This window comes from Chenopodium album, chromosome 16 (assembly GCF_948465745.1).
Source record: "Chenopodium album chromosome 16, dcCheAlbu1.1, whole genome shotgun sequence".
Lineage (NCBI taxonomy): Eukaryota > Viridiplantae > Streptophyta > Magnoliopsida > Caryophyllales > Amaranthaceae > Chenopodium > Chenopodium album.
Genome location: NC_137849.1, coordinates 11,087,096 through 11,099,819, shown reverse-complemented (window position 1 = coordinate 11,099,819; position 12,724 = coordinate 11,087,096). Strand labels below are relative to the sequence as shown.

General features: G+C 35.4%; 1 protein-coding gene across 1 annotated transcript; it reads left to right on the top strand.

Annotated features, from left to right (window-relative positions):
- The first annotated feature begins 873 nt into the window (after nt 1-873).
- On the top strand, nt 874-11,779 carry LOC145584899 (DNA (cytosine-5)-methyltransferase DRM2-like). Its single transcript, XM_081641680.1, has 10 exons — nt 874-1,012; nt 1,605-1,641; nt 1,761-1,892; nt 3,227-3,323; nt 3,410-3,456; nt 8,650-8,868; nt 9,104-9,203; nt 9,421-9,521; nt 10,242-10,955; nt 11,045-11,779. Exons 2-10 carry the CDS (start codon nt 1,639-1,641, stop codon nt 11,477-11,479), a joined length of 1,848 nt encoding a protein of 615 aa, XP_081497806.1. The 5' UTR covers nt 874-1,012; nt 1,605-1,638; the 3' UTR covers nt 11,480-11,779.
- The last annotated feature ends 945 nt before the right edge of the window (nt 11,780-12,724 follow it).

Here is a 12,724-nt window from a genome sequence, read left to right as displayed (position 1 = left end):
TCTTCATCGACCTTCCCAAAACATGTCGTTTTGGGGGTGTGGGAAGCAAAAAAAAAAGGCGCCTCTTTGGATCAGTTAGGGGGCCCATGCATTTACTGTTCATCTTCATTTTTGCTCATCCTATGAGCAAATTCTGATATGCTCATGAGCATATTTCATTTTCCTCATTGGTGTAGTAACATTTCTACCAAATTTGCTCACCATTTTTGCTCATGAGCAAAAAAATGCTCACTGATGTGAGTGCTCTAAGAGCTAAAAATAAGCATATACTCCCTTTGTTTTTTTTATTTGCATCAATTTGACCGACATATTTACCAAGACGCAATTTTGACCATTAATATCTTTAATTGTCTATTAGTAAAAATTATAACAAAATTATATTATGAAACTAGAAATTATGACAAATCTAATGATATATTATACAATACGGAGTAACATTTATTTATTTTATAGAGGTGAAAAAATTAAGTCAACCATTATATGTGAATAGTGCAAAAATCAAAGTGATACATTTTAAAAAAACAGAGGGAGTAGTATCTTTCAATATCGGTATTAATTTAAGTCCACACGACAAAATTATATAATTAACATAACTATTTTTATTTTTTTTGTTTCTTATGAGTAGCACTAAGAGCTATGTATATCATTTTCTTCCTTTTTTTCATTTCATCAATTTAGACCATGAATTTTCATTAATAAATACATAGTACAAAGTAAAATAAATATAATCGCAAGGATCTTACTACCGTAGATTTTCCATTTGGAGATCGTGAAAAAGAAACAACAATGACACAAACTCAATATAAAAGTATCATACAAGTTGAGCGTTTTGAAAACAAAACTTAAATGAAAATGAATTCTGATCATTAACATTATACACGTGTCATTAATCTACCTCTTACCTTTTCATTTGTTTTCCCTTTTGGAGTTTCTTACTCTTATGCTGCATCTTTCTCTCTCCTCCATTGAAGCTGCTTCTGAGCTTTTTCTACTCCATTGAAGCTGCTTCGAGGTAACATAATTTTGTTTTATTTTATCATCGAAAATCAATTTCACAATCTAGGTTTTACTTTCAGAAAATCGTTAATTTGACTGTCAGTACATTCAATTTAGGGTTCTTCTAAGTTGAATTAGTGAATTGTTAGCTATAATTACTGAAGTTATGAAAGATTATAACGAGCGATTGTGTTATTTGAGTTTTGCATGTGCTAATTACTTTGATGTTCTTAAGCGAGAAGAATTTTATGTGAAATTTGGAGCTTTATTTGATAATTGAGTCAAATTGGTTGCCAATGTGCTGCATTTTTTAGCCTAATTTGATAATTGAGTGAAAATTTGATGTTGTATTGCATTTTTCGAGTGTCATCAAGCTCACGAGCCGAGCCGAAAAGTTTTGAGGCTATTAGAGCCCTAGCCAAGCTTCAGTTTTCTGGCTCGTCGTGCTTCGAGCTCGATCTGAACCTGTTTAAATTCTATTGAGCTCAAATATTGGGCCCTAATAACCCTTTTCAAATGTGTGTGCTTTTTATAAATGCAAATTGATTATTTTGTAAATAAGCATATATGACATTGTAATTTTTTTTTTCTGCAATGTGAAAAATTAGGTGTTGATGCGCAGAAAAATTCGTCGTGTGAAAGATGGTAATATATGATGCTCCCTTTTCATTTACCTGGTGTCTTGTTTATGATCTCGAGTTATTGTATTGATTGAATTTGCATTTCTTACGATGGTTTGTTTCTTGTACTGTTAATATATGTAGACTGGGAACCTCACAGACAATGAAAGCGAAAACTTTAGCTGGAGTAGTGATGATGACGTAGAAAAAGAGAAAGAAGTTTTTGATACAGGCTCTTCTTTGACTACTCTCAGTGCATTTAATGGCACTGCTGAGGTGAGTGATAAATTTTCTTCTTACTCTTTCCTTGCTAGACTAGCTTAATTTAACTTCTAGGTTTCATTTGAATGTATACTACTCAAAGTTCTTTCCATGTGTTCGCCAAATTTGTCAACTTCTATGTGATTTTTTTAGATATATCTTTTGGTATTCAAATTATGTTTTGTTGGGAAAGATAGCCTTTACAGAATATGGATCCTGCTTTTCTATATCTTTTCCATTGATTTGGAAACTTGGGAAATCGAATTTGAAATCAGGCATCCCGTTTTTAGTGGTAAAAGATATGGCCTCTTAAAGAATATTCTACACAAGTAAATGACAATTAGATGCTGTAAGGCTGTAACGATATTCCTTTTTGAGTGATTGATAAGCCCCCCCCCCCCCCCCCCCCCCCCCCCCCCCCCTCTTTCTTTCTTTTTTTTTTTCTTTTTTTTTTTCTCTTGTTTTGCTTAGAACGTAGTACAACAAATACCAGATATTCTGTAGACAATGTGCGCAGTGGTAGCTTTTTACCATCATTAGGACATTTTTTTTAGTAGTTACGTATTTAAATGTGGCTTTCATACTGCACTTTTTCCAGTTTCTAGTCAATTCTCATGTTACTAGCAGAGATCATGCTAAAGACTTTTACTTGTAGAGATCATGCTTATGCTACCACAATAACAATGCCTCTATGGTGCCAGTTTGGTTCCTTTTTAGTAGTATTAAGTATCGTTGCTAATAGCCCACACTGAGAGTGAATAATGTTGTTACAAAACTTGTTTTGAGTTTTGGTTTTTGGTGAGGTATCTAAAAACTGCTTTCTTATAGGATCCAATGATAGTTTTCTGGACAACTAAATTTTCTTTGGGGTGATTGTATTGATGTTACAAAACACAAAGGTGACTAGTCACATTACATATAAAGAGATACGGACTCATCTTTAATTTGGTCAACTTGATTAAGTATTCAGAAGGTTAAAGGAATTTTTTGTAGGTGCAAAGGTTAAAAGATTTTGCTTTTTCCACTTTGCCTATCATGTGTCTGGAACTTATTAATTAGATATTTGCACTTGCCAATGTGTTCTTAAAAGGTAAAATTTTCTCTTGTAGTAGTCAAACTTGTATATACGTGCTCCATGTTTTTCTTGTGATGTTTTTATTAAGAGCTGTTAATAGACAATAAGGCTTTACTTCTTTGTGGATTTGTGCCCCACATTTCTGAGAGATTCCCGCCGATTACATAAGCATAGCTTGTCTGTTTGTACCCATAATCAGAGCCATTATATTATTAAAGTTCTTGTTTCCAATATTGTCTGCTGTCAACTAAGCTTGGAATCTCTCTGTTTCAAGGGAAGCTCCTCTTCCGGGCCTTCCTCGACATTGTTTCGCCATTTTGTTGGAGCAGGTTTCTCAGAAAGTTTGGTTGCAAAAGCAATCGAAGAAAATGGTAATTTTGCCCCTTTGTTTGGCTTATTCAATCATGTTTCCATGAGTCATTTAGCTTGCTGAATTGTCTTAATTTGATTTGAGCAGGAGAAGGGGATATGGACTCCATTCTAAATGCTCTTCTTACATATTCGGTTAGTTACTGACCAGCTTCATCCCTACCTTACTTTGTTTCTGTAGATTATTCCCCCTTCTTTTTATCAGTAATTCTTGGTTTTGATTTTTGAGTTCGAACATTGACCATCAATATTATTATGGTAAATATCTGTAAGTTTATATACCAACTTTCAATAAATATTGGGTTTCTGACAGAAGGATAGGTTGTCTCTTTTAGACTTAGAAGAAAAAACAGATGTTGAACATTGGGTTTGGATTTCTAACAGGACAAAATATAGCATGTATAATGTCTAATCATCTGAATTTGTGGGAATGACATGTCTTTAAATATTCCATGTTCATGTTAATCATGTATGTCAAATGCTTGGATATTGATCTTTAACTTTGGTTATGTTCAATGTTAATCTCTAACTATAATAGTAATTGGAAATGAGACAGTCGTGTCGTGACATGTGTGCTACCTCCTCCTTTCCTAAAAGACATACCAATACTGAAAATAAAGCAAGTTTTTTTTAGGAACATTGGTATTATTATATAGTATAAGTGGACCATTTGTGGTAAATATGATTATAAAAGAGATTTTCCTTTGCCATAAAATGTATAGAGCAAAAATAAAAATTGAAAAAGAACACTGCTAACCGGAGTATAAAATAAAAGAACAAATGGAGTATATAAGTTTTATTTCACTACATAACCCATTCCTTTATTATTGTCCTATATTTGATGAAAAACTTTGAAGAACCACAACCGTAAAATTTAAATAAAAGTTTTACCCAAAAGAGTATTTATGAACTAGTTCTAGGTTATAAAAAAACTTTTTTAAAACGATTCCAACTTTACATTCATCTCTCGCTCTATATATAAATTAAATATCAATTGTAATTTATAATCAAAATATAAAATGTTTTGTCTAACACGTGTCTATGGGCACATGTTAAGTAACAAAAATACTCAATAAAAAAAAAAAAACCTATAGAAAAGGGAATAATGATGACGATGGTGAACCCTTACACTATGTTTGAATAGAGAGAAATGGAGGAAAAGGAAGAGAAGAGAAAAGGAGAGATGCATCATCCTTTGTTTGGATATGTAATGCAAAGAGTGAAGGGGAGGGAATTGGAAGGATCTATGATCATTGATCGTAGGTCATAATTTCTAATCTATTCGGTTAGCCAGTATTTTATTGGAATGGATTTCCACTATAGGCATGCCAGTCCCTCAAACTAGTACTTATACAGAACTGATGAATCCACGATAACATAAGGATATCGGTGGATGATACAGTTTGTAGACGATAACCCAAATAGTCTTTCAAACGAAAGACTAAAAAACTGAAAGTGTTCAGACTCATACCAAATGCAACATTTAAAGGAGATTTTTGATTAATATAGGGCTGGAAGAAAGTAGGATAACCAAGAAGAAAACAGATGTTTGCTCTTTGCTGCATTGAGAGGGATACTAGCAACAACAAATTCAGTTGCCAGCGGAGATTGCAAATGATTAGTGCTTGTTTCTGGTTGAAATTTTTTGCCTCTAAATAGGGGCTCACATTGTTCTGTTTTACTCAAAGCGCTTGACATCTTTTTTATTTATTTTTTCTTCTCACTGGTTTTCTTGGGCACAGTTAAAATTTAAATAGTTATGATTTTATAGGCAAATTCTTAAGGTTTAAGACAAACTACCAAAAATGAAATCAAAGCTTTCGGAGATTGGTTGGTTGTGGTGAGGGACAAGCGTTTATAATAATGTCAGCCTGCACTAAAATGGTAATTTGGAATCATCATAGACTGCACTTTTGTCTTGCACCAAAGCAAATCATTTGTCATGAAGTATTGGCTTGTTTGGTGTAGAACCTACTCTGATTCCAAATTAATGGAGATTAGCTCTTAGGTTGAATCTAAACTTTAATTTCAATCATTCTTGAAGTGTGAGGAAGGTAATTGTGCTTCTTCTCCCATGTGTAGTCAGGGTTTTGAATTAATTTGTTCTTGGTGGTGTTTCTCTTGCTTTGCTAGAACTCCTTGCTTGAACATCTAGGAGTATCATCAGCAAGTGCAGAGCAGATAACTGTGTAATAGTTATATTCTTAGAAGCATATTGGAATGGGAAGTTCGATATTTGAAATCATGTACTTCCTCCGTTTTTTAATAGTTGCAACACATACTTTTTCACGATATTTAAGAAATGTGGGGTTCACATAATATAATACACTTTAAAGTGGGATGAGTGGTTGTTTGTAGTGTAATTTAGTGGGCCATGCGCTTTAAATAAGGGAAATAGTATAGTTTTTCTCTAAAATTACTTTCCATTTATAGTGTGTTGCAAGTATTGTGACATTTCCATTTTACGGAAGTGTTGCAACTATTAAAAAACGGAGGAAGTACTAATCATATTTATTAGGTTTTGATGTACCTTATATTAGTTTTTATGTAGAGAACTAGTCTTCTATTGGTACTTCTCTTTTCTTCTAAAATTGTTATTGTGAAGTAAAAAAAGAAAAGTTATAAAATAACTCTAAGAAATTTAGAAAATATTGAGGGGCGCTAATGTTATACGCCACTTGGATTATAGGAAAGCACTCTCATGTCCTGATATTACCCACAAACTAGTCTCTTAATCATAGTTTGATTCTTTGAAACAACCAACCAAACAAAATACCTATGAAATTATCTATGACACCAAAAAATTATGAATGTACATTGATACTCTAATTTTTCTGAATAAAAGTTATTGGTTTTGCTGATCCTGAACTTCTGGTTATTATTGCTTTGTATTGGTTATCAACTCCATATTGAGGCGTTGTGATGTCCTTCCTCATAAGCCTGTACCTATTACCATTGTACACCTTGCCTTCTGCATTTTGTCAAGGTAAGTGTATGGAGAACCATCATATAAGAAGGATTTACATATGATTTTCAATGATATGGAAAAGGCATTTGATTAGATACCAAGGGAGATACTTTGGCGGGATATATTAGGGAAAGACATTTCGTGGATATATGTTTACATCATCAAGGACATGAATGAGGGAGCTAGCACGAGGTTATGAACCAATGTTGGAAGGCAAAAGAGTTTCCTAATACAATTGGAATACATTGGCCCTTTTCTTTTTTCCATAACCATAGATGAATTGATGAGCAATAAAAGATGATATACTGTGGTGCCTAATGCTTGTGGGTGATATTGTTTTGATTGATGAAACGAATGAAGGCGTGGGAAGTAATTGTAAATTTCATCGGGAGTTAGAAACAGGGAGGCACCTTGGATGGAAGTTGATTTCTTCCAATGTCCAGGATTTATTATTCAAAAGGAGGGAGATTGGATGGAGATGTTGCTCATTGAATTAAAGGAACTTGGTTGAAGTGGAAAAATGCTGAAGGGTTTTTATTGATTTTGTGAAGCTGGCATGCCCTATAGATTGATGGAAAAATTTACCACAGCACAATTAGGCCTACATTGTTTTATGGTACAAATTTTAGGCTGTGAAACACAGACATGTTTTTAAAATGAATGTGGCGTTGGATGTGTGGCCATCCAAGAAATGATCGGTTGAGGAGTGAGATAATTAGAAAGAAAATAGGGGTTAAATTTGTTGAGAACAAGATAAGGGGGAATCGCGTAAGGTTGCCACGTTATCGAGCAAGCGAGGCTCCGTTAAGGAAATTTGAAGAGTGGCAATACTAGCAAAGCGATTACGGAGGATAGGGGAAAACCTAAGAAAACTCGGAGGATTGTGATTGAGAATGATGTGAACTTTTTGGGGATTATGGATAGGATGGTCGAGGGAGAAGATCTACACTGAGGATGTCATGACTTTATGTGTAAAATAATGTCAGCTTTATTGAATATCTATGCTGAGGACATGTCATGACTGATGATAAGTTTCAAATCAGGATTGCATGTATGTGCTTATTTTCCATCCTGCAGATAATTCTTCTGATTTACTATCTGGGAAGCTGGAGGTCCGAGTTTGGCAATGTTATTATATGCATTTCGGATAAAAAAATGCATCTAACTCATTCCCATCCTAATTGGATTTGTGCATTTGCAAATTAAACATTTAAGTTGTGTAGACAATATCATTGTCAAGAATTATCTTTAGCAAGTTGCTTCCTGGATATATGTTTGTTACATCTGAGGTCAGGACAGTGAGGACAGTGTGTTAAAATGATGTGAGGTAGTTATGTTGTGTGTTTGTTTGTGCTTATAATCATGTAGACGCTAACACATCTAGAACTATTCCTTACTAATTTATTATCCTCTTTGGACCTCAGAATCCAGATTTCTCTATCTAGTAAGTTGTTTGCTGGATATAATTTTATAATATCTGATGTCAAGGCAGTGTATTAAATAACGTTAGGCACGTTGAAGTACTTGGAGTTGGACTAATGTTAAAGCTTAGGCAGTTGGCCTAGACCAATCATAGTGTACATCTTGATTGAATCATGTAGTTAATTTTACAGATACTATGGGGTATATTATGTGAAAAATATTTCTGAAGGCTATTAGACTTGTGGACTTTTTCCATATTAAATTAAGAATATATCATTAAAAATGTTGACTGTCTTTGTCTTTTTCCTTTTTTTGATGTATAAAACTCAAAAGGACAGAAGTCTAGAAGCATTCTTGTCATGGTAGCTCCTTAAGGTGCTCTGACAGTCTAAACTACCCACGATTACCTTCTTTATTTCTAATCCTCATATTGTAATGCTCCCTGAATTATATACTGGTAATCTGTTAAGATGTTCATCACTTGCTTCCCTTCAAAAAAAAAAAAAAAAAAAAAAAAATGTTCATCACTTGCAAGGTTTTGTTTATTGTGATCATATTTATTTTATTCTTGAGATTTGAGAAACCTCTTTGATCTTGATGAAATAAAACCCATTTGGTATTAATGTAGAATCTCTTGCTAAAATAAAATATAGTTGATTTTTATTTATAAATTATATTTTCTTGATTCGTGCTATCTGATATTTTATGTGCTGGTGTTGTAAATTTGGTTTTGGTCTATAAGTCTTATATTTGCTTGCAATTTATGCATTTGGTACAAAAATGTTTTCATGTGTTTCTGGAATAATCTGATGTGTCTGGACTCTTTGATTTGATTAGCGGCTTCACAAGATGCTGTCATCTATGTATCAACAATTTTAATGGAAATAGCTTCTTGATTTTGGCACACTTTTAATTACTTGCATGTCATTGATTATTAGGCCTTGGAAAGCTCTCCCTCTGATGCGCTAGATATTGAAAAATCTTCAGCAACAGAGCAAAATGGAGATTTGTCTGAGAGAATAGATGATGTGCTTGGTCAGACTAATAATGACCACTCTGACCAGAAGATTGACGCAGATTCTGACTTCTGGTCCTCAGATTATGACGAAAATATTCCTGATGATTTATCTGATTCAGATAGTTGTCTTGGAATGGAGGTGACTCTCGTATTCACTTGTTTACCAGCATTCTTTAGTTCCCTAGGAATACATTTCTTGAAATTTCCCCAATTCCCTCTACTCATCTATAATCACGATGGCTAGTATATATAATATTACGAATTCCGGGGCATACTTGGTTGAATTATGGATTTGCTAACCTTCTCTTTCTTAAAATCCTGTAGATTGTAAATAGTCACAGCTTTCCATTTTAACGCATGTTTGTCAATTGCAGGAAACATCTGGCTCTTTGTCAGAGAAGGATCAGAAATTATTGTTTTTGGCTGACATGGGTTACCCTGTGGAAGAAGTCAATATAGCTATAGAAAGATGTGGTATGTAGAACTCTCAAATGACTGTCACACCATAGTTAGTTGTTCTCTGTACTTTTTAGTTCTTTTTGTTTCTTTTTATTTACCCCCTTTCATCCATAAATACGTCATAGTGAGATTATGTATTGTGATACATCATAGTCCATAGCTTGTTTCTTTGTACACCATAGCTTGTTTCTTTCGCACATGCTTTTGCTAATCATTTCCTGTTCTTATACAGGCCCAGAATCCTCTCTTGAAGAGTTAGCTGACTTTTTATGCGCTGCTCAAATGGCAAGGGCATCAGATGCTTCATACGTAGATCCACCAACCAAACCAAAGGTGGTGTTAGTAACCCTTTAGAATGTAGATATCACATTGATTCATATTATATTATCTAGGGGTGAGCATAACATGGTACCCTTTTAAAATTCCCGGAACCTGAACCTGTTGCTCAAAATGCGAACCGGAACCAAAACCTGTTGAGAATTGAGAACCAGACCTGGATGGTTCCGGTTCAGGGTACCCTGTCTATTACTAAACTAAGTACTTTTTTGCGAAATTATTTCAAAAAAATTAGGATGGTCACAAATTTACAACTCGCAAATAACCAAAAGTGGTTGCTTATCAAATTTAATACATATATTTATATCTGTTTTTTTTTTTTTTTTTTTTTTTTTTTTTTTTTTTTTTTTAAAAAAAAAAAATTTTATTTTTTAAATTTGGGCTTGAATTGGTGAATGATTTACGCTTAAGTGATATTTTTTTATCAGGTTACAATGTACTCAATAGGTTCCGGGTCCAAAAAACTTTGAACCTGAATCGGAACCTGGTGTAACAGGTTCTCAATTTTACTAACCAGAACCGGAACCTCATGTCAGGAGTTGGAACCGGAACCTGTGGTTCCTAACAAATTTCGGTTCCGTTTCAGGGTACCCTGAATTTTTGCTCACCCCTAAAGTATCTATCTTATGCCAGTATTTCTATTTCCATTTTATTTTAATTGTATCACGCTCATTTCTGATGAGACTATCTATCATGCTCGTTTCTTGTTTCAAGCAGCTTTACAGTGATTATGCTAAACATAAGAAGAGGAAGTTGCTTGAGTATGAGATGAGGAAGAAAAAGCAAAAGGGACTTTTCGAGGATGATGAGCCAATTCGCCTCCCCAAACCAATGATAGGGTTTGGAGTTCCTACCGAGCCATGTCCTGCTTTTCATAGAACACTACCAGAGGCAGCCATAGCTCCTCCATACTTCTATTATGAAAATGTGGCTCTTGCCCCTAAAGGAGTTTGGGACACAATCTCTCGCTTTTTGTATGATGTCCAACCTGAATTTGTTGATTCAAAGTACTTCTGTGCTGCTGCAAGGAAGAGAGGATATATTCACAATCTTCCAGTGGAAAATCGATTCCCTCTTCTTCCTCTTCCCCCTCGCACCATCAATGAAGCATTGCCCTTGACTAGGAAATGGTGGCCACATTGGGATCCAAGAACAAAGCTTAACTGTTTGCAAACTGCAATTGGTAGTGCAAAGCTGACGGAGAGGATCCGCAAGGCACTTGAAGATTATGAAGGTGACCCTCCTGACCATGTGAAGAAGTACGTTCTTGATGAATGTAGAAAATGGAATTTGGTTTGGGTTGGCAGAAATAAGGTTGCCCCTCTTGAACCTGATGAAGTAGAAATGCTGTTAGGATTTCCTAGAAACCACACTAGGGGAGGTGGAATAAGCAGGACCGATAGATTTAAGTCACTTGGCAACTCATTTCAGGTATGACAGAGTTTGCTAGATTTAATTAATATTATTTGTTGATTGCCCTGATAGTGAAGTGTCTTATTTTAATATTTTTCCTACTTCAGGTTGATACAGTTGCCTACCACCTCTCGGTCCTAAAAGATTTGTTCCCAGGTGGCATCAAAGTGCTTTCTCTTTTTTCTGGAATTGGAGGTGCTGAAGTTGCTCTTCATCGTTTGGGAATACCATTAAAATTTGTAGTGTCAGTTGAACTTGCTGAAGTGAATAGAAATATTCAAAGGAGTTGGTGGGAACAAACTAACCAAAAAGGTATTTTGATTGATATTGTTGATGTGCAGCAGCTGACTAGTGATAGGTTGGAGCAGCTGATAAACAAATTTGGGGGCTTTGATTTGATTATTGGAGGAAGCCCATGCAATAATCTAGCTGGTAGTAATAGGGTAAGTAGGGATGGACTCGAGGGTAAGGAATCTTCACTTTTCTTCGAATATATCCGTATTTTAGACTCAGTCAAGTGTATCATGGGGAAGAAACGATGAACGATTGTAATCTCCATTTTTCCAGATGTAACTCCATAAGTGATAAGCCCCTGGCTATTAATTTCTGAATAATCTGATAAAATAGTTGGTTAATGAACATTTCAAAGTGTTAGTTATGTCCTAGCACCATCTTGACCTTGGTGAAAAATCTAGGAATACTTTTTCTTTTTTCTTAGTGGACTTTTAACCAATTCATTGCCTTGGCTTATAATGTTTACTGAATTCCTGCATGGACAGAAGCAGATTCAGCATGTAAGACGGTGAAATTATTTGCAATAATATTATATTGTCCCTTTGTAACTAAGTGTTAGAATCCGACTCCTTTTGATATATTAGTTTCCCTTTAGATGCTTTCTTAGAGTTTAGTTTATGTTTTCTTAGCTTGAGATCCCATTACTGTGTTACTATCAGTTAAATGTTCACTAGGGATTCTCCTTGTAATCAAATTAAAGCTTTTTAGAGGGTGAATGATTAATGAAATCTTAAGCCTTCTATCAAGTGTTGCCTTTGCTTTTATGCTTGTTTGTTATTAGACCTTTATAGATATTGTGTCTTACTTGCATATTAGCTCCCCTCCAACCCAACTTGATGCACTAAGAACTCGTGGTTCGGACCTGCTTGTGCCCGCTTTGAAGTATCGACCGTCACCACCCGTACTCCGTCGCCCAAATAGACGTGAGTGCTCCTTTGATTTAGTTGCCCGCTATGTTGCTTTGTGCTCACAAGCCTCTCTTCCACTCAAGGCTAGCATTCTTACCGCCAAAAGGTTAGAGCGCGCCGCCTGTTTCGGGGCCTAAACTCCTGGACCGTGACAGTTGGTATCAGAGCCGAGGTCCGAACCTCGTCGCAAGCAACCCGTGTAGGCACCAAGGAAGGCTACACAAAAATGGAATTCGTAGAGGAAAGACTCGGTTGGCTCGAGACGAAAGCGGACGAAGGGTCCCAGATGCAAGTCATTGTGCACGAGCAAGCCGAGCAAATTGTAAAATTGATGGAAGATAGAGATGCTCTCTACGAATAATTGCCATTTGTTCATCAAGGACAAGCCGATGAAGCACTTGAGAAATGTGCTACCCTGATGCGCACTGTGGGCAGAGACGTACTTGGTGTTGGTGCGGCAAAGATCGAGCCGCCCAAACCCCGCGACTACAGTGGCGCTAGAGATGCCAAAGAAGTCGAAAACTTCCTCTTCGACATGGAGCAGTACTTCCAAGTATGTCAATTAAGTGACGATCAGAAAGTAGA